This window comes from Chenopodium album, chromosome 9, assembly GCF_948465745.1.
Source record: "Chenopodium album chromosome 9, dcCheAlbu1.1, whole genome shotgun sequence".
NCBI classification, from domain to species: domain Eukaryota; kingdom Viridiplantae; phylum Streptophyta; class Magnoliopsida; order Caryophyllales; family Amaranthaceae; genus Chenopodium; species Chenopodium album.
Genome location: NC_137842.1, coordinates 63,423,851 through 63,447,980, shown reverse-complemented (window position 1 = coordinate 63,447,980; position 24,130 = coordinate 63,423,851). Strand labels below are relative to the sequence as shown.

At 33.6% G+C, this 24,130-nt stretch overlaps 2 protein-coding genes and 2 non-coding genes across 5 annotated transcripts; 1 reads left to right on the top strand and 3 right to left on the bottom strand.

The window, feature by feature from the left end:
• Window positions 1-4,400: 4,400 nt before the first annotated feature.
• Window positions 4,401-13,512, bottom strand: LOC145560108 (phosphatidate cytidylyltransferase 1-like). Of its 2 annotated transcripts, none has more exons than XM_081621371.1 (13): window positions 13,262-13,512; window positions 11,888-11,982; window positions 11,402-11,655; window positions 11,143-11,294; window positions 9,891-10,032; window positions 7,834-7,990; window positions 7,580-7,627; window positions 7,398-7,484; window positions 5,499-5,627; window positions 5,362-5,418; window positions 5,062-5,145; window positions 4,850-4,960; window positions 4,401-4,627 (listed from the first exon to the last, which is right to left on the bottom strand). In XM_081621371.1, the coding sequence occupies exons 2-12, from the start codon at window positions 11,936-11,938 to the stop codon at window positions 4,871-4,873; spliced, it is 1,251 nt and encodes a 416-aa protein (XP_081477497.1). In that variant the 5' UTR covers window positions 11,939-11,982; window positions 13,262-13,512; the 3' UTR covers window positions 4,401-4,627; window positions 4,850-4,870. The 2 variants fall into 2 exon arrangements, with proteins under 2 accessions (XP_081477497.1, XP_081477496.1); XM_081621370.1 differs by having other exon boundaries at window positions 4,401-4,632; window positions 13,262-13,510.
• Window positions 13,513-19,308: 5,796 nt separating this feature from the next.
• LOC145560107 (uncharacterized) lies at window positions 19,309-23,868 on the top strand. Its single transcript, XM_081621369.1, has 5 exons — window positions 19,309-19,511; window positions 20,055-20,225; window positions 20,312-20,466; window positions 22,841-22,998; window positions 23,704-23,868. The coding sequence occupies exons 1-5, from the start codon at window positions 19,421-19,423 to the stop codon at window positions 23,759-23,761; spliced, it is 633 nt and encodes a 210-aa protein (XP_081477495.1). The 5' UTR covers window positions 19,309-19,420; the 3' UTR covers window positions 23,762-23,868.
• TRNAL-CAA (transfer RNA leucine (anticodon CAA)) lies at window positions 20,745-20,828 on the bottom strand. The gene has a single exon. It is a non-coding gene; the product is annotated as a tRNA-Leu (tRNA).
• Window positions 20,929-21,012, bottom strand: TRNAL-CAA (transfer RNA leucine (anticodon CAA)). The gene has a single exon. It is a non-coding gene; the product is annotated as a tRNA-Leu (tRNA).
• Window positions 23,869-24,130: the final 262 nt, after the last annotated feature.

Sequence of the window (24,130 nt, the reverse complement as noted above, 5' to 3'; positions counted from 1 at the left end):
TTCCATTTGATATCGTAAAACGAAAGCAACACATATTGGAAACTTGAAGACATTACACACACATCATTTAACAAATCACGGCATCAATTTTTTTTCTTAATTACAATAAATTATGTAACTTAACAACTTAGGGCGTCATTGGTGATATATACTTACTAGCTATTCATTAATAGACAAAAATATATACGAGTATGAATAGTTATTTAATTAATGTGTCATATATATTGATGTTGAATTGGAATTGGAATTGGAATTTCTATTTGTGTGGGTATTAAGAGAATTTCATTAATATATATTCTGTCAATATGTCGGATTATGGAGATAGTGCACTTACAAACAATCAAGTGAATTAATGACGATTGTTTGGGAGGGTAGGGTTCCAAAGACGTCAAGATCAACCTAAATTAACTAAATCCAAAGATGATTTATGTATGGCTAAAATGCTCAAATCCACATGATGATGCCACATAAAAAGAAATTAATTCTGGCTCAAAATTCATCTAATTAAAATATATATGTGCATATACGAGCACCTAGTATCATACTTCGTATTATATAGTGTTATTATGAATGTTAATTAGTTTAATTGGTTAAATTATTCAAAGTGATACGTCAAAGATCAAATCTAGTACTTTATATACATTATTTGCTCTTTGTAGCTCTCTCTATACTAATAATAAAAACAATCTTTGATTATTGTTACATATAGAAAAATAATACAGGAAGCTAGATTGTTAACATAACTGAATGTTTAGTAAAAAAAAAAAATTGTTATAATGTGATTGCTTTAAATATGTACCACATCATAGGCGAAGCTATGTCATAGGTTTTGATGAGATCAATTGACTATTAAAAATTAAAACGTACTTTTGAATTTTCATTGTAAACTTTGGATTGTATATAGCCATTATTAATCCTTAATTAAAAAAAATAATAATAATTATATATTAACATCACTCCGGAGGGCACATAGCCACAGACATCCGTACCCTTGTAATAATGTTTTCTTACCTTGCAAAATTTTGAAAATTTTATTTTTCCGTAATTTAGGATTTGCATTATTTTCTCTTAATCATGCACCCTAGCTAAGTAAGTAGAATAACAAATCTAAGATTTGACAATTATCAAATTCTTTTACGGAAAAAGGACTTTGAATGGTGATTTATTTCGGTTCAAGTATATTTCCTTTGCCCTTTATTATATGTATCAATGAAATATCACACTTACTAATACATACATAACTACCAATTGGTTGTTGGTGTAGTGGTGATTGGGACTACACTTGGTAGAGAGGACTCGTGTTCGATCTCCCGCAACAACAATCGGGAGGGGACTGAAACCTAACCACCCAGAACTGATCCCCGAATCCGGATTAGCCCAAAGGGTGAACCGGGTGGAACACCAAAAAAAAAAAAAAAAAAAAAAAAAAAAACTAATACATACATAACTTCAACTATTAATATATTGTGTTAAACCACGGAATAGTAACTATTGGAAGCACAATCCAGAAACATTTTCCTAATAATCCTAATCAATTAATTATTAATTCATGATTAGCCCATCACCATGCCAAATTTCCACCGACTAATATAATGTTTAATTAGGGACGGCACTAAATAGTTGTTTAGTTAAGGCAACAACAAAATACCTGATATTATGCCCTAAAGCTTTCCTCAAACTATATGAACGTTTTGAAGAAGCTTATCTCAAAATAATAATATATATATAATATGGTTAATAATTGCAATTGGCTAGTTATATGAAAGGGTCTGTTCACATTTATTTAATTTCAGTTCAGTTCAGCTCTAATCAGTTCAATTCAGTTCAGTTCAGCTCCAATCAGTTCAGTTCAGCTCTTAATATCCCTCTCTCATAAAATATTCATTTCAATTCAATTCAGCTCCAATAAATTCAGTTTAGTTCAGTTCAGCTCAGCTCAGTTCGGTAAATGTGAATAGGCCAAAAGTTAAGTAGATTAATAGAGTATATTGAATTCATGTAAATCATAGCTATAAGAATAACATAGAGAGCTATTTACGATTTGTGAAGAAAGTAGATTAATAGAGTATATTGAATTCATGTAAATCATGCAGTTAAGTGTTTGCCAATTTTGCTGATATCAACACTTACGATTGTGAAGAAAGGACAATTACTTAAAAACATAATTTACATAACCAAAGTCAATCAGCCAAAAGTTAACTGAACTACTCCTGCCTTGGCATTTTAATTATATTATCGCTGATTTTAATTATACTCTATATATTAATTCCATATGTACTTGAATATATGTTCGACTCATTTACTGATTTTTGCACGATTTTAAAATTAATCACATGCAAAACTTGAAATCGGATCTCATTTACATCATAACCACCCTTTGACCCTTTCTATAGCTAGTTATACCAAAGTTAAATATCAATAAGAGAATATTTGTGTAGAATTATTTTCCTCATCATAAAACCGTATTAGCTACTTTTATGAGTCACCGTAAACATATGAACTTATTTTAATTTCTCTCTTCTCTTGACCTAATTCATGTACAAAGTGGTCTTATAATAATAAGACGGTCCTAATTCATGTTGTAACCCCCTATTTGTATTCTGATCTCTAATGCGTGAACTTAGGCAAAAGAAATTTATTGAAATTCTTGGTCTAAAATACTTGGTACGTGATATAGTGATTTGTGGTCTATTTGCCTTTTCGTAAGACATTTCTTCCATTTAGAAGGAGCATATGATGTTGACTGCATTTCTTTTTCACTTAAGTCCAAATCTTGTTTGATTCCCTAGTATTTTGCTGGGATTCAGAGTACTTTTATACAGTACCATATTTAAATACTCCGTATTCACTTAATTTATACGGAGTATTTCGTGTTTTTACTAAGTACGGAGTACATTGCAATTACCAAGCTTGGAGTTGGTGTGTGAGTTTGAGGTCACAAGTTCAAGCCCCATTAACTGCAAAATGTTTAGGAGTAGGGGGATTCTCTTACCTCTCTCATCTACTCTCAAGCACTGACCTGCGGAGTTGGACTGGCTAAACCTATAAGAGGTATCGGTTTTGTAGGGTTGCCAAGTGAAAGTACTTGGGGGTAAGTTACCCTCCCCTCTAGTCCCAAGTGCTTGACCCACATATATTGAACCAAAAAAACAGTGAGCTTGAAAAGCAATACAGTACTATTTAACAAATGGTGAAAAAGTTCAATCTTGACTTGCAAGATGTATAAACCATAAACAATGCAAAAGGATGCGTAAAGTTGCAATCTTCTAATTAATTAATTACATGTTTAATTATAACAAAACGAATGTATGAATATATTCTATTTGGTTTTATGTACTATTTTTCTTAGTTCTCCGCAAGCATCAAATGGACAGATATGTCGAGGACCTTAATCATAGTACTAAACGTTTTTCTTGTTCATTATAAAATTAACTTTATGATACGTTATTTGAAACGTTTTTATTATAGTTCTAAGGTTTATCATTTTGGTTTTAAAACGGAGACTGTAATGCTGGTTGGTTCAATAGGTTTGATGTGAAGCTATGTTAAATAGATTCTTCGTTTCACCACAATTATTCATGTTGGACCATCGACACTTGGACATAAGTTTTTATTATAGTACTTCGTGTATCATTTTGGTTTTAAAACGAAGACTATAATGCTGGTTGGTTCAATTGGTTTGACGTGAAGCTATGTTAAATATATTCTTCGTATCACCTCAACTATTCATATCGGACCGTCGACACTTGGACATAATATGACACTCGAATACTTCACTTTTAGTTGAAAATCATGAAATCTTTTTTACAAAATAGCTGAGTCGGACATAGGTACCCAAGTTCATATAACTAGGGTGAAGCTGAGCATCATGACCTAGTTTTTGTAAGGGTGGCTCAGGCAGGGAGTCGGGGTGAGATGGGTATGAAGTCAGCCGAGAAGGAATCGCATATCCTGGCACGGCGTAGAAGAGGATTGTTTGCAAGTTGCGACCTTGACTCTGGTTGGCTCTTGGCTGGGTTGGTTTCCTTGACTTAGGATTGGGTAATATGGGTTGTTACCGTTAGTTACATGGTAAGGGAATGGTCACTAGCACCACGCTCAATGTGTCAAGCTTGCAACGGACAGTCGATGCCTCAGTGGGTGAATTACTGAAGTTTCCTTCAGAAAATGTTGCAGCAGAAATCTTGAAGTTCAGGGTTGCATCTTTTATTTGATGAAATTATTGACATTTTTTAGTGCAAAGCAAACAAGAGCAAATGGGAAAATGTACACCACAAAACAATCATAATTGTTAATGGAATGCAAGGAACCACAGCACCAACAATGGTCAATGAATGGTATTGCAAGAATATATCTTTAAAAAAAAATCCCTAAAACGATGAAAACTAATTTAGACAAAATACCAGGAAAATGAATCCCAGATAAAGATTATGATACACTCTAGTGTACAATGACTAACAAAAAACTCCTAGTTCTTCCACATGTACAATGCAACTGCTACCAATATCACATTCCAAAGAAGATCCAAGCCAAGCCCTAATGAAGTGTCCTAACTCGACAAATACCAGCCCTCTAATATAATCATGAGTTGAGATAGCAGTTCACTGATTACCAACAGCTTCTCCCGCTAATCTTCAAATGAAGAAGAAGTCAATCAAGTATAAGGACAAAGGCAACATAATCCAGCAAAGCTGTCAAAGTGATTCACTGGACTAGTACCAAATGCTCACAAGGAAAGCACAGTACGATTGTTCTTCTGAGTTGTCAGTTATATTGGAATGGTGAGTCACAAGTAAGACAGACCACATCTTGCCGTTTAAAAGCATATAGGAAGGGAAGAAGAACAAACCTCAAAGCAATAGCGTGAATTTTAATGTTGTCCAAATCTTTTCTGCTGCAAGATTTCTCCAAGCTTCCGGTATAGATCAAGCTGCTCCTCAAATGTAAGGTTCATCAAAATCTACCAAAGAAATGATGTCAGTATAAAGACTTCATGCAATAACTTTAACAACAGACAAAAAAAAACCTTTCTATTATGTATCTGAACAAAGGGAAAACTACCTGGTCCAAGATAGACTCAACTGAGAGGCTTTGTGACTTAACAAAGGATTGATGGTAGATATATGCAAAGACGGCCATTACCATCTGAAAAAATTATAAAAACACTCATGTTTAAATACCGAATTATTATAAAATTTTATTTGGATGCACAATTGACTGCTAAACTTAACATATACTTTGCATATGATACTGTGCAGACTTCGGATTTTCAATTAATTGACTATGCAATCCCCAGAATGCATACCATAATTTTATAAATTAAACAGATTCAATTAGTAACAAATATATTTTGCAGCATACCTGACAATCCATTCTGTCAGTAATTCCACCATGTCCAGGGATGCTATCACCAAAGTCCTGTCACAAGAAAAAGGGTTGTAATCAGATATTGTGGAGGCTTTACATCTGTGTGTAAAGTCAAAGTAATGCGAGTGAACCTTGATCTTGAATGCTCTTTTAAAGCCACTGGCAAAAAACCCTCCAAAAGGTGCTATGATTGATGCGAAGAGGCCTAGACACAAAGCATGCCATTGAACCGGCATGATGGGAATTTCTTTCCAAGGGATCTGCAAAAGATACAATGACAATAAATTCGGAATTCATAATATCTCCTGCAATATTTCATAGCAACATCTAATTTTAGTAGCCATGACTCCAGGAGTAAGGCTTTATCAATCCCAAAATAAAAGTGTCTTCATAGGCAAGAGCATTATTAGTGTCAATGAAGCAAGTGTTGAGATCCACGATACTTTGATGCCAACATATTCTATAAAACATATGGAATACCAAGGATGTTAAAACAGAAAATAAAAAAGCACAGGATATCATCCTTACAAAACAGACAGCAACATCGTTATGCTCTCTAAGTCTCTGTCATCTATTCAACATACAATTTGTCAAATGAGTACCAATTCTTTGTTTAACTACAGAATAATGAGGCACGTCTCTTAGATTTTGTGATACTTGACACTATAGAGCATAATACTTAAGATCCTAGTCAACCCAATTTATATTATAGCTTGACAAGGTAACTAGGTGTTTGCTTCAATACAACTTGCTGATCTTTCTCCGACTTTGGCACAAAGAAATTTTAATTTAATAGCTTAACAAGAAGATTCAAACATTAAGGCTTTTAACTCCATCACAAATAAAATTACTCAAAGAATAAGAGGTATTAGTTCAACATGGAGCCCTTATGATAACAGGTTTTATCACAGCTTGCCTGGCAGTTTCTTACAAAGTGTTCGATAATCTTATTGAATGAAACTTCCTGCTGTAGCAATAAGTCATGTAAAACTAACTTTTTACAGAACATACCAATCTCCAGAAATTCACTCCTTATCTAGAAGAGGAAACTTAACATGTAGTTCGAGGTGATATAATTGTCATGTAATCATGATGGAGCTTATTAAAAAGGCCGCATTAAAAAAAAATCAGACAGCCTGAAATCTATGCTCTTGCCAGTAGATAAAATTCTAAAAATGTTTAGGACAAATATATGATTAATTTAATGTCTGATATCATCAGTATTATATAAAAATGGAAGTGATGAGAAACATCCTAACATATATGGTGTTGGATCAAGAACCTTAATGCCCAAGTTCAATGCCCACTTGACTGAGACAAAAGTATGATTATTTGAATGCGAACAATGACCAAAATTCTGAACAGGTGCTATGAAATATAACAGTTATTGTCACCTCACACACCTTCTGCAAATCTCACATTCTCACCTCCTTCCATCAGTTCTTTTTTAAAAATCAACTAACCAAGTTAACCACCGTTAGCTGAAGGGTTTTTTCATCAAAACGAAGAATAGCTATCCACATACACCAACAGCACACTGGGTTAAAGCTGGTCACTCGCAGTCTAGCTCTCATCATGATTTTTTAAGAGATTGCTGACAAAAGTGTCAATTTCTCTGGGCTTGAAGTCAAACATAAATTCTGGAACGTAGAAATTTTTTGGTAATGAAGAGTTACTTCAGATGGCACAAAAAGACCAATCTCAAACAGAATTCCTAAGCAGTCAGCTCTCATTGTCAAAATAGCACTCTTCAGTGAATTGTTAAAGTGAAATGTAACTCCAAACATACTGCTGCCCAAGACATGCATGAAAATGGATGAAACCAGAACAAGTTATCCGAAACTTTTGATGTTATATAAGTGGTCACTGATCAGTATGAAGCTATAAGACCACATTAGAATGAGAAGCTGACATGGTTACTCCAGCACCACCTTTAGCAATTAGGACAAACAAAAAACAGCAGCCAATAACATATAACTAAGTACAATATAATTTGAAGCATAACACTGAAAACAATGTACGTATCTTACCCAGTTTGCAATATATCCTGGTAAGTGGTAATACTCTGGCTTAAACAGCGGCCCAGGATCACAGTGAAGCCAACCAGTAGACAAGTCCTTCATATATACCAAAGAAAAATACAACAATTAGTCAAGAGATATATTTTGATTTCTTAGAAAATCCTTTAACATTAAGCAACAAAAATATATACCGTTCGTGGACATGTTAGCCACTCAAACCGACCCATGACATTTGCAAGCTGCAATAGAATAAAAAGTTTAACAGATCCATACGTGAAATAGAAGTAAAGAACATTATAGTCTCCTCAAGGGAGATTCAACTTTATGCCAGGGTTAACTTATGCTTTTAAATGGGTCCTATGTTTGCAGCACAAGGACAAGTAAAATAAATCCAAACAGGTCAAAAAGCTGAAATGCATGCCAAAATTTGAAGAGTAGTACGGACCAAAAATGCTGAAATGATGGTTGTAACCGAAGCCCCAATAAATCCTTCCCAAGTTTTCTTAGGAGAAAGCTTAATCAGAGGAGTTTTTCCAAAGAAAAACCCAAATAAATAAGCCGCAATGTCATTTATGACGATAAGTGATGCAGGAAGAAGAAACCTGCAATCATATCAGACTGAGTTATTGTCCTCAACAGCAGAAAGAAAGAAGATAATATGTAGCAGTCTATAAGAATGAAGGATGACAATTCATCGTAGAAGCCATGATACATCAGCAGGGAGAACAAGGCTATAACACAAAATCTCTTGTCAAAGTCACAATCACATTTATCCTAGTAAGTCAACATTATGTATGAAAGGCTTTGCCAGATCCTCTAATTTTGATATCTTAGCCTTACGAATAAAAAAGGCTTTTAATTAATCATAGAATATCATAGTTTATCACACCCAGGAACAAACTATAGTCTGAAAATATATTAAAATCATTTGAAGAATGTGTTGTTAATATTCAAAAGACAGAGAAGTTTCAATAATCTTCACACAGCATTCTCAACTTTTGGTGCTAATAGTTTATTCATGAGAAACACAGAATCCAAAAGTGTATACAGAATTCACAAACTAAAGCTCACCACAGTGTCACGCTTCTACTTCCTTCTAACAGGAAAGGTTCAATGGCACAATTGAACAAATATAAGCAAGAGAAAGAAAGAGGATTTTAAGAAAATACAGACACAGTATACTTTGTACTTTAAAGTAACAAGAACAAAGGTAACAAAAATCTTTAATCTAAATAAATTATTTCTGAGTGAAACTCTTATGCAAACAACAACAATTAGATGTAGAAGCAAAGAAAAATGGTTGTTCACAGTGTATGAAAAGGCATGCTTGAGGCTAAAAAGATGGTAACCTCTAGGGCCAGTGAGGTGGTCTAGAGTAAAACCCACGCCATATCCTTTAAAGTTTAAAGTGTTCCGTGTAATTAAATATCATGACCGCTTTAATATGTGATCCTATTGAATATGTTCTTATTAAAAAATAATGCCTTTACCCCTGTACTTGTTCCAAGGCTCTAGGATACCTATCACCTCAGTGCATGCCTTTTAAAAGGCACCAATTGGTTAAATAAAATAGGAGAGCTCGGCTTAGATTTAGATTTCATTTTGAGCTTCTGACCAAGTAAACCCGCTTACATGAAAGTGTTGCTCCCAACATATATAGTCCTTCACTCCTTCCTCTGCAGGAACCCAGAACCATCTGGAGAACTACACATTTGGATCCAGATAGATGAAAAATACTTGAAGCACCAGATTTACATTGCTCCGATACTGCTCACTGATAGCCTTTAAGGACAAGAAAGCTATGGACTATGATAATGATACTAAAAATAAGGCGCCGACACTGAGACAGATTATCTTGCAAGGTCATAGCTCATCCATTTACATTCTACTGAGCTTTTATGAGAATCCAAACAAAGAACTAAAAATAGAATTATGCATACACCAGCGTCATTCAGTTTCAGACTAAAGGATGAAACAATACATCTTCGCTTCTTTTTCCTTTCTTTTTTCTTTTGAAAAAGGTAATGTAGCTTTCTTTCAATGCATCTTTAGTAATAAGATATAACAAAGGCTATGTTCTCTTCACCTTATTCAGAAGCTTATTATTTATTCCTGTAATATGACCAGATTAGACCAAACCAGAATATATTCAAACTCGACCATGTCAAAATGTCTTATTATCATTTTCTTATTGTCAAAAGAGCTTTTTAATTCCATGGATTAGATAGACCTGACATTTAGACAAATCTAACAAGATTTCTCACTTGGTAATTTCTTATAGACTTGCATGCACATATGGTTAAAGTTGAGTCACACAAGGAGACCAGGCCATGCTTTAGAAAATTATGATAAAGATACAAAACGACAGAACAATTCATCTTCACACTTTTTTGCCAAAGAGAAAAAAGAAAAGATTGCCATAAACTGTAGGCAATTTATCTTAGATTGGGAAAATAAAATAGTTAATTTACATCTTTCACTGTGTACTGAAAGTTCTCTTACCAAAACATTCCTTCAAAGATGTTGGCCACCGTGAATGATGACTGTGTGAACACAACAGTAAGTATCATGTGCGTCCATGCATACTGGCCAAACTGATACTTGTACATCTTCTTCTTCAGAGAGAGAATAAACCACACAAAACCTGAAGTCAATTGCAAAGTAACTTCAGCAACTTTTTTTACCAGATAAAAAATGCATATCAAATAGAAAAAGATAGACAATTAGTGGTAAATTTTCACGGAGCATAATACTTCAATATCATAATTTACAATTATCAAATCTTATGGCCAAAACACTTATATATTGATTCCCCTTTGAAATCGCTCCTCATGATAAAACATTCAGATGCCACTTAAACATAATTAAATAGGCTAACAAGGATAAAGACATCCATTCTGACAAAGTTCATACTTCGTAGATAAGTACTTTCATATAAAATAAAAATAAAATACTCATACAAAGTATTTAAGTATATCCACTTGTCAGTTGTGACTAAAGTTAAATATTATTCCTCATAAAATAAGTTTTGGTAGCACTTCTATTGACAAAGGATTATTAAAAAAAACACTTCTACTATTTTTTTCGGAGATTTGAGTACAACCTCCCCCCATCATAATTCACAAACAGTCCAACAAGATATAAATCCTATGGGTTATTTTCTAGTTTTGCTTTATGCATATCCCAACATCTGCATATTGAATATGAAGCATAAAAAATTATACTTTGAAGGCTGAATGCAATCAGGTTCATACAAGCAGAATTGGTTAGAAAAGATTGAAAACTATAATAAGGGAATAGACAATTAGACATCTATATTACTCACTCTTGTACCCATGTCAGATACTCAACACTCAACTTGGGTATGGAGACACTTCATTTCAAACTAAAATCATGGGAAATTTTCACAAAATAGTCAAGTCCAACACTTGGAAAATAAAGGTGTCTGACAAGAACAACCAAGTTCGAGTAACATAAGGAATAGTATTTATTGATTAGAAACATCAACATAGATGGGATGCATGTCTCTTACAATATCACAATCTCAAGCAACAATACTTCCTGTCTTCCACTTTTGGAGGATATACTCAGCAAACAGTGTAAAGGGACAGATTCCAGACAACTAGAACACTTGGGGCTAGGAAGAAAAAAAAAAAAAAAACCTTACACGCTTGCAATTATACTGTAGTCCAATTAATTAATCAATCATGTCTTCATTTGCAAAACAAGAAAACAAAAAGGAAAGCTGACCAACCTGCGATATACAAGAAATAACAGATAACCATATGGTATTTTATAAGAATGCTAACAAGCCTATACAATACTTTGTCTGAAGTGACAGTATTGACAAGCCGCTGACTGAGGAATCGACCATAGACAAACAACATTGCAGTGAAGAAAAAGTGCCTGAAAAGGTAAAATAGCACATACAGAATTAGAACGCCATGCTTTCATTTGCTATTAAAGATATTCTAGGCAATTCAATCTAGATCTTATGAACTTGAAACTCTCACCAATTTAATAGCCGAAAACCAGGAAGATCTCGATCCTCTCGGACCTTCCTTAGCAGATTAAACAGCTCTTTTGCCATCAGGATTTGGATCAGCATCACCATGGCACAAATATAAAGATGGCCCATGTAGATGATGAGGACAAAGGCCCCAATCATCCAAAGGGTAGAATGTGTACGGATCCACATTGACTTGTACTTGTTACGATCATTGACAAGTAAATTCCCCCCATTTGGTTTAGTGTCATCAGCAGGATTCTAATGGGGAATATTTCATCAATTTTGAAATGAGAGATGAGTTAGAATGGCTTATAGCCTTATAGAGGCAATTCAACAGATAATTTCAATGAAAAATGAGTTTAGCAATCAAGAGGTGAACGAAAGTAATGGAAATAAAATAATCCCAGTACAAAGGAATGAAAATTTGGAACAGGACAATTTTCGTGTACATCTAAATGAATTCAGAAAACACATTAAGAAACAAACCAACCTCATTAGACTGCTTACGGCGCCTGAGCTTATTCATGACTCCAACTTTCATCCCTTCTCACACCGATACCAACAGTACACATACACACTAACTATCTGAAAAGGGGACCAAGTAAGTCATTCAAATTGGGCGCATATGTTATCTGATATAGAGCTCAATATTTCCAGACAAACCAAAATAACAGGGCTTGAGAAGACTATGGCACAACAAAAGATACTGAGCAGTGAGCACAACACAGACATCAACTGATAAAGAGATAATATTAAAAGAAAGGATGGAAAACACCAGACTAATGTTGAGTAGGCATGAACTTAGTCACATGACCTGTATGTATCGTCTTATGGTGCTCAAATAAATGATGTATCAAGTAAGCAAACAAAATATTGCTAATTATAATTCAAACACATTTAAGGAAATAAGAAAACAGCTATAAACTTTGTACTTATTCACATGAGCAAAAATTCAAACAACATAACATTTGTGCCCATGAAGAGGAGTATTGCATTTTTCTCACCCTACAGCATAAGTCCATTCTAATCAAACATCATTTACAAAATTTCAATAAACCTATTTTAGTCAGACACCTCATTCTAGTGTACAATATCCAGGTTTTCATGACATCGCCAATAACATGTGCTGCATATACCCCTCATTGCACCTCAAATACTCGTGTAACATCCTCAACCCTCCAATTTTGGTATGAACACTTGACACTTCATGTTAGACAACACTCATAGAAATTATTCATAAATAGTCGAGTTTAATACTTGGAGACTGCTTTTGTCTGACCCAAGCACTCGAGTCCAAGTAACATAACCAACAATACCATGATTCAAATCAAACCTAAAACAAGTCAATCCTTCAACAAAACCAACCCATGACATTTTCCACCTTCCAAATGCAAGGTACCATTGCTATCAATCAAGGTAAAGAACAATACTTTCCAATTTCTTCAGTGTATGAATCATACAGAAAGCTCAATATAACAAAAAGGTCAAAAACCCAGAAAAAAAAAATAATAATCCAGCATTCTTAAATATGCTCATCATTTCGTTCATTAATCAATGTCTCCAATTATAAAGGAATTAAACTAGAGCTTTCTACAAACATCATATCAACCCAAAAGCACAAGAAAGAACTATCATTTAATCGAACTGTCCAATCAATTAACCGATAAAATTCATCCAAATCTCCCAAACTTCAGATTCAACAAAATACCCATCAAGAAATTAAGAAAATGAACCAAAATTAAGAAAAGGAGTTAACTCTAATTCTCAATAATTGCACAAATGCATAATATTCAGTTGAAAACTACAAAAATCATAAATTAAAATAAAATTTCGAATAAAAATTAGAAGAAACAGGCGAACTTACCAGAGAAATACAAGTGTAAAGATTGTAGAGATTTCCGAAGAAAATAAATAAATAAATAAATAAAATAACAAAAAAAAAAAAAAAAAAAAAAACCCACGAAAATCAAATGAAATATTTCGTATTTTGAGTTTACGAAACCATTTGAAAGTGATTTGGGTAATGAGAGTGACAAAGAAAGGTTGATAAATGAAAAGGTCTTTCGGTTTTGCTGTTAGCTTAACACTCTGGAGGGAAATATTGTAGGAAATTTTTTTTATTACTAGTTACTAGTAATAATTAAAATTATATTTGGAATTTAATTTATGAGCTATTAAAAAAAAAAAAAAAAAAAAAAAAAAGCATCAAAAAGCATTTTTCATGTCGATGCCTTTCTCTTTCAAAAAGTAAATTCTTTGAATTTTTGCACTATAAAAGATTATTAGTGATTTGTAAGGGGGAAAAGGAGAGATGATAAGATGAATAAATTTCAAATGGGAAAAATTGCCCTGTTTAATCTCAAATTTCGTTTATTTTTTATCACTCTCAACTTTATAGCCTATTAATTTTGATCGATCATTCAACTTAATATTGTAAGTTACCAGACACGTGTCCACACATGATAGGTCTAAAAAAAAAAATTTTTTAAATAATAATAATAAAAAAATAACCTTTACCCAGTTGCAAGGTGGTCGAGACACCTTTGTCAGGCGGCGCCCTGTCGTTTTCGGTAGGAGGCGGCTTCTACTATCGCCGGCAAGGAGAAAGCCCTTGTCGTTTCGGCTAGGCGGCAACCACGATGCTAACTCCGATCGCCGACATTCTCCCTTCCCCAATTCTTCCACCGTTTTCGCCCTGTTCCCTGCCGTTTCACACCTCCATCTTCTTCCCCGTCCGTTTCTACCCCTTCCCCACTGGATTTCGCCATCCTTTCCTTTCCCTGTAGAATTCCGACTAGCCACCTTCCATCCCTATTGAATTTTGACCCCTTTCCCCATTAATTATGCCCCCTTTCCTTTCCCCAGCTTTTTGGTGCGCGAGAGAAAAGAGATCGATGGGGGCATGGGGCTATTGCTTTGGTGGCCGGTGCTCCGAGGGAAAGGGAATAATGGCTGGCAATGGGTGGTTGCAGGCTGTCGTTGGGTCTTGAGTGTTTTTTTTTTTTTTACTTATTAACCAATCAGGTTGCAACATGCGTACAAGTAATCCCAAGTTAGCATGGTTTACCTCTTTAACCGGTTTCAAGTCACTTAAGGGTGATAAAAATTAACATGATTTAAAGTTAGGAGTGATAGTGAATAAATTGAAGTTGGGATTAATATTGTCGGATGGAGCAAAGTTAGGATTAATGGTGGCAATTTTTCCTTTCAAATGTTCGATTGGTAGTTTTTTTTTTTTTTTTTTTTGAGAAACATTCGATTGGTAGTTTTATCTATGTAAAATGATGTTATTTAAAACCGAATATGTCATTTTAGGTAAATAAAGGAATTTGAAAAAAAAAATATAGGAATGAAAATTGAATAACTAGAGTTCAGAATTCTATGGGTTTGTTTTGGTGCTTCCCCTACTAATACCAAATCATTGGATTTTTATCGACTTGTTTATTATAAAAATAACTATAGGGTCAAATCTACTTGGAATATGTGGACAGAGTCGGGTTGGGCTTTTCGGACATATGCTAGCTAAATTTTCAAGCCAATATCATGTTGAAACCGGTAACATTGGTTATTTTACTAGTGTTTATTCATGAAATGAAAATAAGAAAATAAAATTAATGAGAAAATTCACATTAACTCTTTTTGATACTTTTGTGAAAGAGGTAGAGAATGTGATAATAGTAGATGTTTATAAGTTATTGTTATTATTGGATTCGACACCACCACTTTGATTAAAATGTCTTTAGCATAAATTCTTTTTTTTCCCTCTCAAAGCCATTAGCTTTTTTATTTATTTACTTTACCTAAGGATAGTCTATTTAAGCATGTGATGAGAGTAGGGAAAATCATGAGTACTTGGTATATAAGATATTTAGTTTTGGCTTTATTCTCTAATCTTGAGTTTAGTTTACGTACTATGCATGCAATGTCAGTTGTCTGTTATTTTAAAGCATAGAGCGAGGATTTAGGGCCTGTCCCGATTTATTGAATTGAATTGAACTGAAATGAATTGTTTATGAGAGAAATAAATCAGGAACTGAATTAAACTAAACTGAACTGAAATTAAGCTGAACAGAACATACTCTTATTGACACTAATAGTCTTGAGGCAAGTGCAATAAAAGAGTGTGAGAAATATAGGTTTACCTTAACTGATGAACGTCAACCTCAATATGTGTAGAATGGTTAGAATGAAGCATATGATGACATATATTGAATGGTGCATGGAATTATTTTATGGTAATGTTGGTTTAGAATGCAAATTTTGTGATAGGCTCATAGCTAGAGTTTGAGAGTGATACATTAACTTTGAATGCCATTAACTTAGAGTACCTAAAGCCACATGTCTCTATAAGCATTCATGTTAAGATACTTGATACTTAGAGTATACATGTCTCCAAATAAGCGTTTCAAGGGTTTCTTTGGATGGCATTCACGATTATTTACTTTGCAATTTTAATAAACTCAAGAGACACTTAATTCTGTTATTATAAGGGGATAGAATAAAGTAGTAGATAAGCTTGTCAATTAGGTTTCATCCAAGAGGAGAGGATGATTATTTCAATGTTCCTCCGATCAAAATAATTGATCTTCTTTGGGAGAATGTGATAGGTGTGGCTACGTCGCATTTATTTGTTTTATTTTTTACGCTTGACCTTTTTTAATTTGCACCAAATAAATAGTTTAATCATCTATCTAAACTTTGAACTCTTTCAATTCCACTCTAGCTCACACATGCCTAAACATGTACAAATATGTCATTATGACAAAGTAATCACATATATAAGCTACCTAAGTTTATTTGATTAACATTCTAATTTTCTAGTGATTTCCATGAAAATTGCTTAAACAAACCAAAATTCCATCATAACTCTATTTTTTTTTGATAAAAATTCCCTACACAATGTCCACATCAGTAAATAAGCCGAGCTTTATTTTATCGCTAATTCAATAGCATTTTAGAGTTTCGCCATATTCATAATTTTCCGAATCTAGCCATTTGATCAGTATTCCATGAAAAAAGAAAAGAAAATGCTCTATTCTCTAGTATTATTCCTCACTTGCCGTGGTGCACAACCTCCCTCATCAATGCTACCATGGTAAGGCCTTATGCACCGCCGCCTCCCGCAACCAAGGGCAGCAAGTCAGCAACAATCACTCTACGCAAATAAAAAGATTGCCCTAATTTGATACATTTTTATTAATTGATAATTGATGTAATTGATAATTGATGTAATTGCTAATTAAATTCAAAATTGATATTAGTTTAGGTGTGTGTAACATTATTATACTTCATGATTAGTATGGCTTCGCTCTTTTTTTTTTTTTTTTTTTTTTTTAAAAAAAAAAAACTAATTTATGTCTATCCGCTAATTGAATTAGTGGTTTCATGGATGGTAAATTCGCTATTAATATTAGCGGTTTTATACTGAACCAGATTTTTTAATAAGTTGGCGTGGACGGTATATAGGTAATTTTAAACAAAAATAGAGTAATTGTGGAATTTTGTTGTGTAAAAACCAATTTCAGGGAGATCACTCTATTTTTTTTTTTTTTCTCATACTAAATTTTTCTTATTCTCAAATAAATGTAAAATAACTAAAAAAAAAAAAAGTAAAGTTGTAAATCCTCTTGCCACATTGCAACATTTCACAAGACTTACAACATGACTAAAAACGTGAATTGAATTTGGTCATGATCAATTTATCATGACTTTAATTTGCTTGGTCATCAAACTCTCTATCTTTCTCCTTATTCACATTTAATTTCTCATACTCTCTCTTTCTCTCTAACCCATGACCATTGGGCATTGGGGCATTGACTAATGGTTACTGGTTAGTTGGTCATATTGTTACACTCTACTTGCATGCCATTCCCTTAAATAAAATTTAGCCAAGAAGTTTTTTCCAAATTTTATTTTTAATTAAAATTAATCTTAAGTTGTAAAAATAAAAATGGAAAAAAAATTATAAAAGCTCTAATCAATTTTTTAAAAAGTAGTAAAAAGTATAAAAAGAATATATCATAACTTTTATGTATGAAAAAATTCTTATTAAAAAAAACCAATAATTATTATTACAAATTTAGAACTGCTAGGCAATAATCACGTGTCAATAAAATAATGTTGGGAAATTATCTAATTCCCAAATTACAGCTACTCTTTTTCTAATTCCCACCCTACCGTCCACGTCACCGGTTCAGTGGGTATTTTTTTAAAAAAACGGGTTTATTAGAAAACCGCTACTTCAAGTAGCGGTTTACATATTAGAAACCGCTACTTGAAGTAGCGGTTTGTATTTACTAATTACTGATTTACAGATATTTTGTTTTTAAAGAAAAACTTACAAAACAAACCCATAAACCGCTACTTGAAGTAGCGGTTTTAATTTCATAAACCGCTACTTCAAGTAGCGGTTTGTTGCTGGACCGAGAAAAAAAAATGGTTTGTTTTCCTTAGCTGACGTGGACGGTATAATGGGAATTAAAAAAAGAGTAGCTGTAATTTGGGAATTAGATAATTTCCCAACATTATTTAGGAAAAGGGCTCGATTTAATTAAAGTATAATTATAATAGTTTTAATCAATTATAATTTTTTTTAGTAATCGTATGTACGGGACCGCACCTAAGCTAGTTCTAGACTATAGCACATGTAGCTATGCAAGTTGGAATATGGATTATGAACACCAAAGCAAAATATATGAATTTTACCAAATGCTATATACTTCCTCGTAGATAACATGTTTCTTTTATCACGTTTGTTAAAAATTCGATAGAAAATATATCTTTAATTATATCATTAAAAAAAACTACTAAAAATCACAAATATTAGTCAAAGCATAGTTAACAAATAGTGTCAAATGTCAAAACATGTCATCTAATTTAGAAGGGATCAGAGGAAATACTTATTTAGCGACCATGAACAATGACACTAAGACACATTTCTTGATGAATTTCGAATGTGTATGTAACTAACTAATAAGCACATTGCATGAAACATGACACATCCACCACAACTATATAGCTCATCACAATCAATCCATGATACGAATCCGCGTTTGAACCTAACAATCATTTATCAATTACCACTCAGTTACCACTTCGAACAATTGACTTTATTTTATGTGAAGTTTTAAAAAATTATTATTGACTTTAATTAACATGGATGCAAGGGTGGAAAATCCGTCAATGCGTCGGGCTTGGCATTTATTTATTTATTTTGACAATAGGGCTTGAGGTTGATTTCAGGTCAATTTGAAGTGTGCTGAAAAAAATTAATTAAAAAATAGTGTAAATTTAAGTATCAGTATCCAAATTCTCATTTAAACATCAATGAGGAAAAAAAACATCATTTACACGCCTATATAAAAAACTAAAATACTGCATTTATTATTCGGATAAATTAATGTAAGACTACTTCTCTAGTTATGTGTGATATGAAGTATAATTGTATGTTAAGTTGCGGAGAATCGGAGATATATAACATAGAATACGTCAACAAATATACTCTAAAAATAATGGTAGTTATATATAGACTTAAATCTTAATTACTAAAAAGTTTTTTTTGATGAATAATTACTAAGAAGTTAGAAGTTTAATTTTATGTGTACAAGCACATGGTCAACTATAACACATCAAAAACGTCGCCGTTTAAAATTGTCCATGTTGCATAATGCATAACGTCCGACTTACAATTTAATTTTAATTTGGGTGCATGCCAAATAAGAGTATTATATATCATGAACTTTTTTCCATTAAAATATGGTAAACAAGCCTTCACACCAAAATTCCCCTTTAATACAACTAACCAACAATCAAACTTTTGGTGTTGAAGAATGTCAATGGAGAGAGAAATTGAGAAAAATAAATGATTATGGAAGTTCCCCCTACATGTAATGTGATTTGACCAAGCATGTTTTGGTGCATAATAAGAAGTATTAATAATTATTAAACCCACCTTCCAAAACTTCCCTTTAATCCAACAAAAAATCAATTTTTTGGTCATAAACGAGTTATTTATCAAGTTTCAATGGAGAAAGCAAAATGGGAGTGGAAGCTCCTCCTAGCCCTTTCTCTATCAATTGCTTTTGTTGCTTTTTCAGAGGACTTCCCCTCCCAAGGTAATCCCCTCCTAAATTGGTGTTGTGTTAAAGTGTTGATAGCATAAGTTGAAATAGTAATGTACGAATAATGTGACAAATGAATTTATCCTGGGTATAAATAAGTTACATATGAAATTTGCAACTTTTTTGAAACATAGTTGATAAATTTCTAATAATTGGTTGTTTTGTTATGGGAAATTTAGGATGCTATTGGACTAAAACATGCCTACATAAGTTGAAGGGAGAATGTGGAGGTCTTGTGTATAATCAGTCAAACACCTGCTATGGCCAATGCCAGGGGAAAAAATATTCACCCTGTCCTCCTGACCATACACATTTTTACTGCTGCATAGCCGGTAATTTAATTTCTTTAACGGTTTCATGCTAGGAAATTCAATCATAAACCATACCATTACTGTATTTTAGTAAACGTGACATTTGTTTTTTTGGCCATGCTAAAATAATATGTGCGAATTAATTAGTACTGATTCTGTTGGTGAAGAATATGCGATAATATAATAATTCCCTAAGAAGCTTGTTATTCACATATTCGATTAACAGGAAGTCCCACAAAGGTGAAAGATGGGTGCAAAAAGTGTGAGAATAAGGTGGAAGATGGCGACGAATTCGTCTGTTGTGCAGACTGCTCTTATCCGGATATGGTGTATGGTGATACTTCATCAGGGTACTGTAAAAGTGGTGCTGAATTGATTTCACAACCAAAGCCTAAAGGTATTAATTTGTTATGTAATACTGTTAGTACAATTGTTGTAAAGCTAGTATACTACAGCTTATTTTAAGTCTGTTTTACATTGTAGAGGTGTTTGAATGGGTTGTTGGACCGTGGTTACCGTGTTCTGCTCCTTGTGGTGGTGGGATTCGGAGTCGAAGAGTTGATTGTTATGCTGTAATTGAGGAGACTTCGTCCCCTGATTATCCAGTGTATGATGAGCAATGTTCAGATCAAGAAAAGGTGAGTCCATAAGTTTATAGAATTATTACTCATCACAATATTATGAGTTTGGATGTGCTATACTGGCCTAAGTATGTTCATTATCTTGCTTGATTTTAAGGATTATCAACATTATTTCTTGTTAAATTGTTATTATAATTGATCCTACTTCCGCGACTTGACTTATAATACTGAACAAATTACCTATATTAAGTACTCGTCTTGGAGACTGTGCAAAGTCAAATGGGAAAAAAAAAAAATAGGAACACAGGAGTATGATTATACGAAGGAAAATAAAATGTCAGAAGTGGGATTTGAACCCACGCCCTCGTTAGAGGACCAGAACTTGAGTCTGGCGCCTTAGACCACTCGGCCATCCTGACTAGGTTGAGGATGTAACATTAATCTCTAAGAATATAATTAAGACGTTATAAAAAGTATACAATTGTATAATAAGGTAAGAAATTAATTAGGAGCAAAAATTGTCAGAAGTGGGATTTGAACCCACGCCCTCTTTCGAAGACCAGAACTTGAGTCTGGCGCCTTAGACCACTCGGCCATCCTGACTTCTGTGTTATTTATAGAGAGTTTATAAAAATATTTAAACTAAGTTTTAGGCTTATGTTTTCACCAATAAAACTTGATGGGCTAGGAAAAAAGGTCATGGATGAGTTGGATCGTTGATGTGTTAATGTGTGGATATTTAGTGACACATGTTTAGTTGTTTACTCATCCGATTGGGTCAGATTTAGATTAGTATAAAGCATTAAATATCACGTACAATTTTGTTTAATTTTTTGGCCTCCAATGATAAAAGCAATTTTTGTGTAAAAAATAATGATTAAAGCATTTTAATTTGTCTAAAGAATAATTAGATCAATTTATTTGTCCGATTATTTTTAATAATAATAAGATCTTGCTAACGAACGTCCCCGAGGGCGTTGGATACACATTTAAAATACTACCAAAAGTGATACATACTTGGGAAACCATGACAAAATCACGCGTTGATCGGTGTAATTAATATTTATTTTAATTTAATCTTTCTACTTTTAGCTAGTTTATCCAACGCCCCCAAGGCGTTTGTTAGCATTTGCCTAATAATAATAATAAGGAAAAATTGATGGGAATAATCCCACCTTTTGAGTGTTGAAGATTAATAATCCCACCTTTGGGATTCTTTTCAATAATCCCACCTTTGATATCAATCCGCTCAAAATACTCCCGGGTGACCAGTGACCGGCTGAAGAGGTAATTTTTTTTTTATTGAGTTTATTTTACACGTGTCACAATTTGATTTGTCCCAAATTATAAAAAAAAAAAAAAAAAAAAAAACAACACCTAAGCTACACCACAGCCACCACCATCCCCACCACCCAAACCCAAAACCACCGCCACCACTAACCGGACCCGAAACCAAACCACCGTATTGCTATCCACCCCAGCCAACCCAACCCTAAAACCACCTTCGAAAATCAACCCACAAGCAACCCCGTCTCCCCGCAACTAACCTTCGTCACCACGCCGCTCCGGCCAGCCATCCCCAACCCAACTCCGACCTTCTCTGTCCCCTATTTCCAGCGCGCCGATCTTACCTGTCCTCCATTCCCACCGCGCCTTCCTCCCCTGACCTCCATTCATGTCAAAAACCCACCAAATAAACCCAAAACTACCTTCCAATTTAATAATCGAAAATCCACCAAATCGAAGCCGGAGAAAATGGAGGGAGGCCGAGATCGGGACGGAGGAAGGGGAGGGCTCGGGATTGTGGCGGAAAAATGATTTTCAAGGGTTGTCGGATGCTTGGTTTTCGATGGTTTTTGTGGCGGTGGAAGGGAGGTTGGTGGTTCGCGGGAGGCGGAGAACGGGCGTCAGCGCTAGGGGAGTCGATTTGGGCGATCGGCGTTGTTGGGTGGCTAGGGCTGGGCAGTTGATTGGTGGCGGGGAGGGTGGCAAGGGGCTGGGCAGCTGATTGGTGGTGGGTGGTTTTTTTTTATATAAAATATCAAACTTTTTTTAAAATGTATTTTATTTTATTTTTATTTTTTTGACCATTCATAGGCCGCCACGTGTCAAATAACCTGTTATAACAGGTTACTTGACCTGTTGGGACTATTTAAAGTGAATTGATATCAAAGGTGGGATTATTAAAAAGAATCCCAAAGGTGGGATTATTAATCTTCAACGCTCAAAAGGTGGGATTATTCCCATCAATTTTTCCGTAAACGTTCTCATTAAGTGCCTGAACTCAAAAAACAAAATTCAAAACAAAACGAACTTTTTAAAATGGAAAGAGTATTAGATTAGAGTTATTGATTATCCTCTCATTACATATGGTTCTCTTTATTATTATGATAATAAAAGCATTTTATTTTATTTTATTTTGAATTGGCAGCCCATAGTAAGAGAGACATGCAATTTACAAAGTTGCGTAGTGAGCAAAGGCAAAGAAAAGGAAAGAAGGCATAGTAGAGCATCCAATTTGATGATCGCATTTCTCATCTTTGTTGGGCTTGTTGCTCTTGGGTCTGCAGCTTTTGTTTTCTACACAAGGTACCTTTTTTTCCCCCTTTTGACCTAAGAAAATCCAATTCAACAAACAAAATTAAGATTAAAAGAAGAAGTTAAAATAATGTTTGGTTTGGCCATGAGCCCATGAGTTGAGCTGAAACGACTAGACTTTCTAGATGATTTTATCGAGATTGATATTGAACTTAAAATAATATATGAGCTTCTCTTGATAATAATTAATAAACCAAGTTTGATCTGAACTTGAACTTGAGCTTGATAAAGGATTACATGATTCGACAATAAGTCAATACGTATAATATACAAATAATAATGTTGTTAATTAATTAGAAATATAAGGTAGTATTAGGCTTAAGTCTTGTTATAAAAAAGCTCTTAACTATGTCATTCTACTAATAATTTAGGCTTTAGGGTAGAGGATATATAACAATCTAATAAAATATATGTTAGGTGTACAAGACGAATGTCTTAGACATTGAGTTTAGCTCGATTAAATGGCTAATAAAAAAATGAAACCATTTGTTCAAACCGATTATAAATTGTTCATGAGTATGTGGGTTTTGTTCGTGTTTATTATCCCTATTAAGAGTTTCATGCGTTTTCTTTACTTGATTTATATCCATCACGATTTTACCTTAATTTGCTATGTATTTCCCTCTTAAATTCGACATTTTCAAGCCTATTTATGTGACAATTAAAATAATGCACTTTCTATATGGTTATTTGCAGGAGAACATCTGGCGACGAACAAGGCTACGTTTACATCATGATGGAAGGATTTTCATAAAAATTCATACGTAGAAGTGTAGCATGGGAGATTAGTCTTTTAAATATTTTTTTTAATATAAAAAATACATATATATACAAGTAATGCAAGTATTATTCTTTTGTCAATAGTTTCATCTTACTTACTTGTATATTTTACAACATTATATTTTTCTTTTCAAGGGCTAATTGAACATACAGAAAGGTTTTTATTTGTTGTTGATTTTTTTTTTTTTTTTTTTTTTTTTTTTTGGGTGCTCTTAAGTTGAATTATTCGGAGTAGAATATAGTTTCGTTTATAAAATGTAAACAAATATGTATCAAAGTAGTCTATATACTCACACCCCAAAATAATGCTCTTGTTTTGACTTTTAGGACAAAATATAACCAA

What these genes read in the sequence shown, in the direction of transcription:
- LOC145560108 (XM_081621371.1), bottom strand. Translation starts at nt 11,938, where the DNA reads ATGAAAGTTGGAGTCATGAATAAGCTCAGGCGCCGTAAGCAGTCTAAT. An exon ending in GGTTTTCGGCTATTAAATTG is followed by an intron (nt 11,295 to 11,401) that starts GTGAGAGTTTCA and finishes TTACCTTTTCAG; the next exon opens with GCACTTTTTCTTCACTGCAA. An exon ending in CAGGATATATTGCAAACTGG is followed by an intron (nt 5,628 to 7,397) that starts GTAAGATACGTA and finishes TATCTTTTGCAG; the next exon opens with ATCCCTTGGAAAGAAATTCC.
- LOC145560107 (XM_081621369.1), top strand. Translation starts at nt 19,421, where the DNA reads ATGGAGAAAGCAAAATGGGAGTGGAAGCTCCTCCTAGCCCTTTCTCTA. An exon ending in TTCACAACCAAAGCCTAAAG is followed by an intron (nt 20,226 to 20,311) that starts GTATTAATTTGT and finishes TTTACATTGTAG; the next exon opens with AGGTGTTTGAATGGGTTGTT. An exon ending in GCTTTTGTTTTCTACACAAG is followed by an intron (nt 22,999 to 23,703) that starts GTACCTTTTTTT and finishes GGTTATTTGCAG; the next exon opens with GAGAACATCTGGCGACGAAC.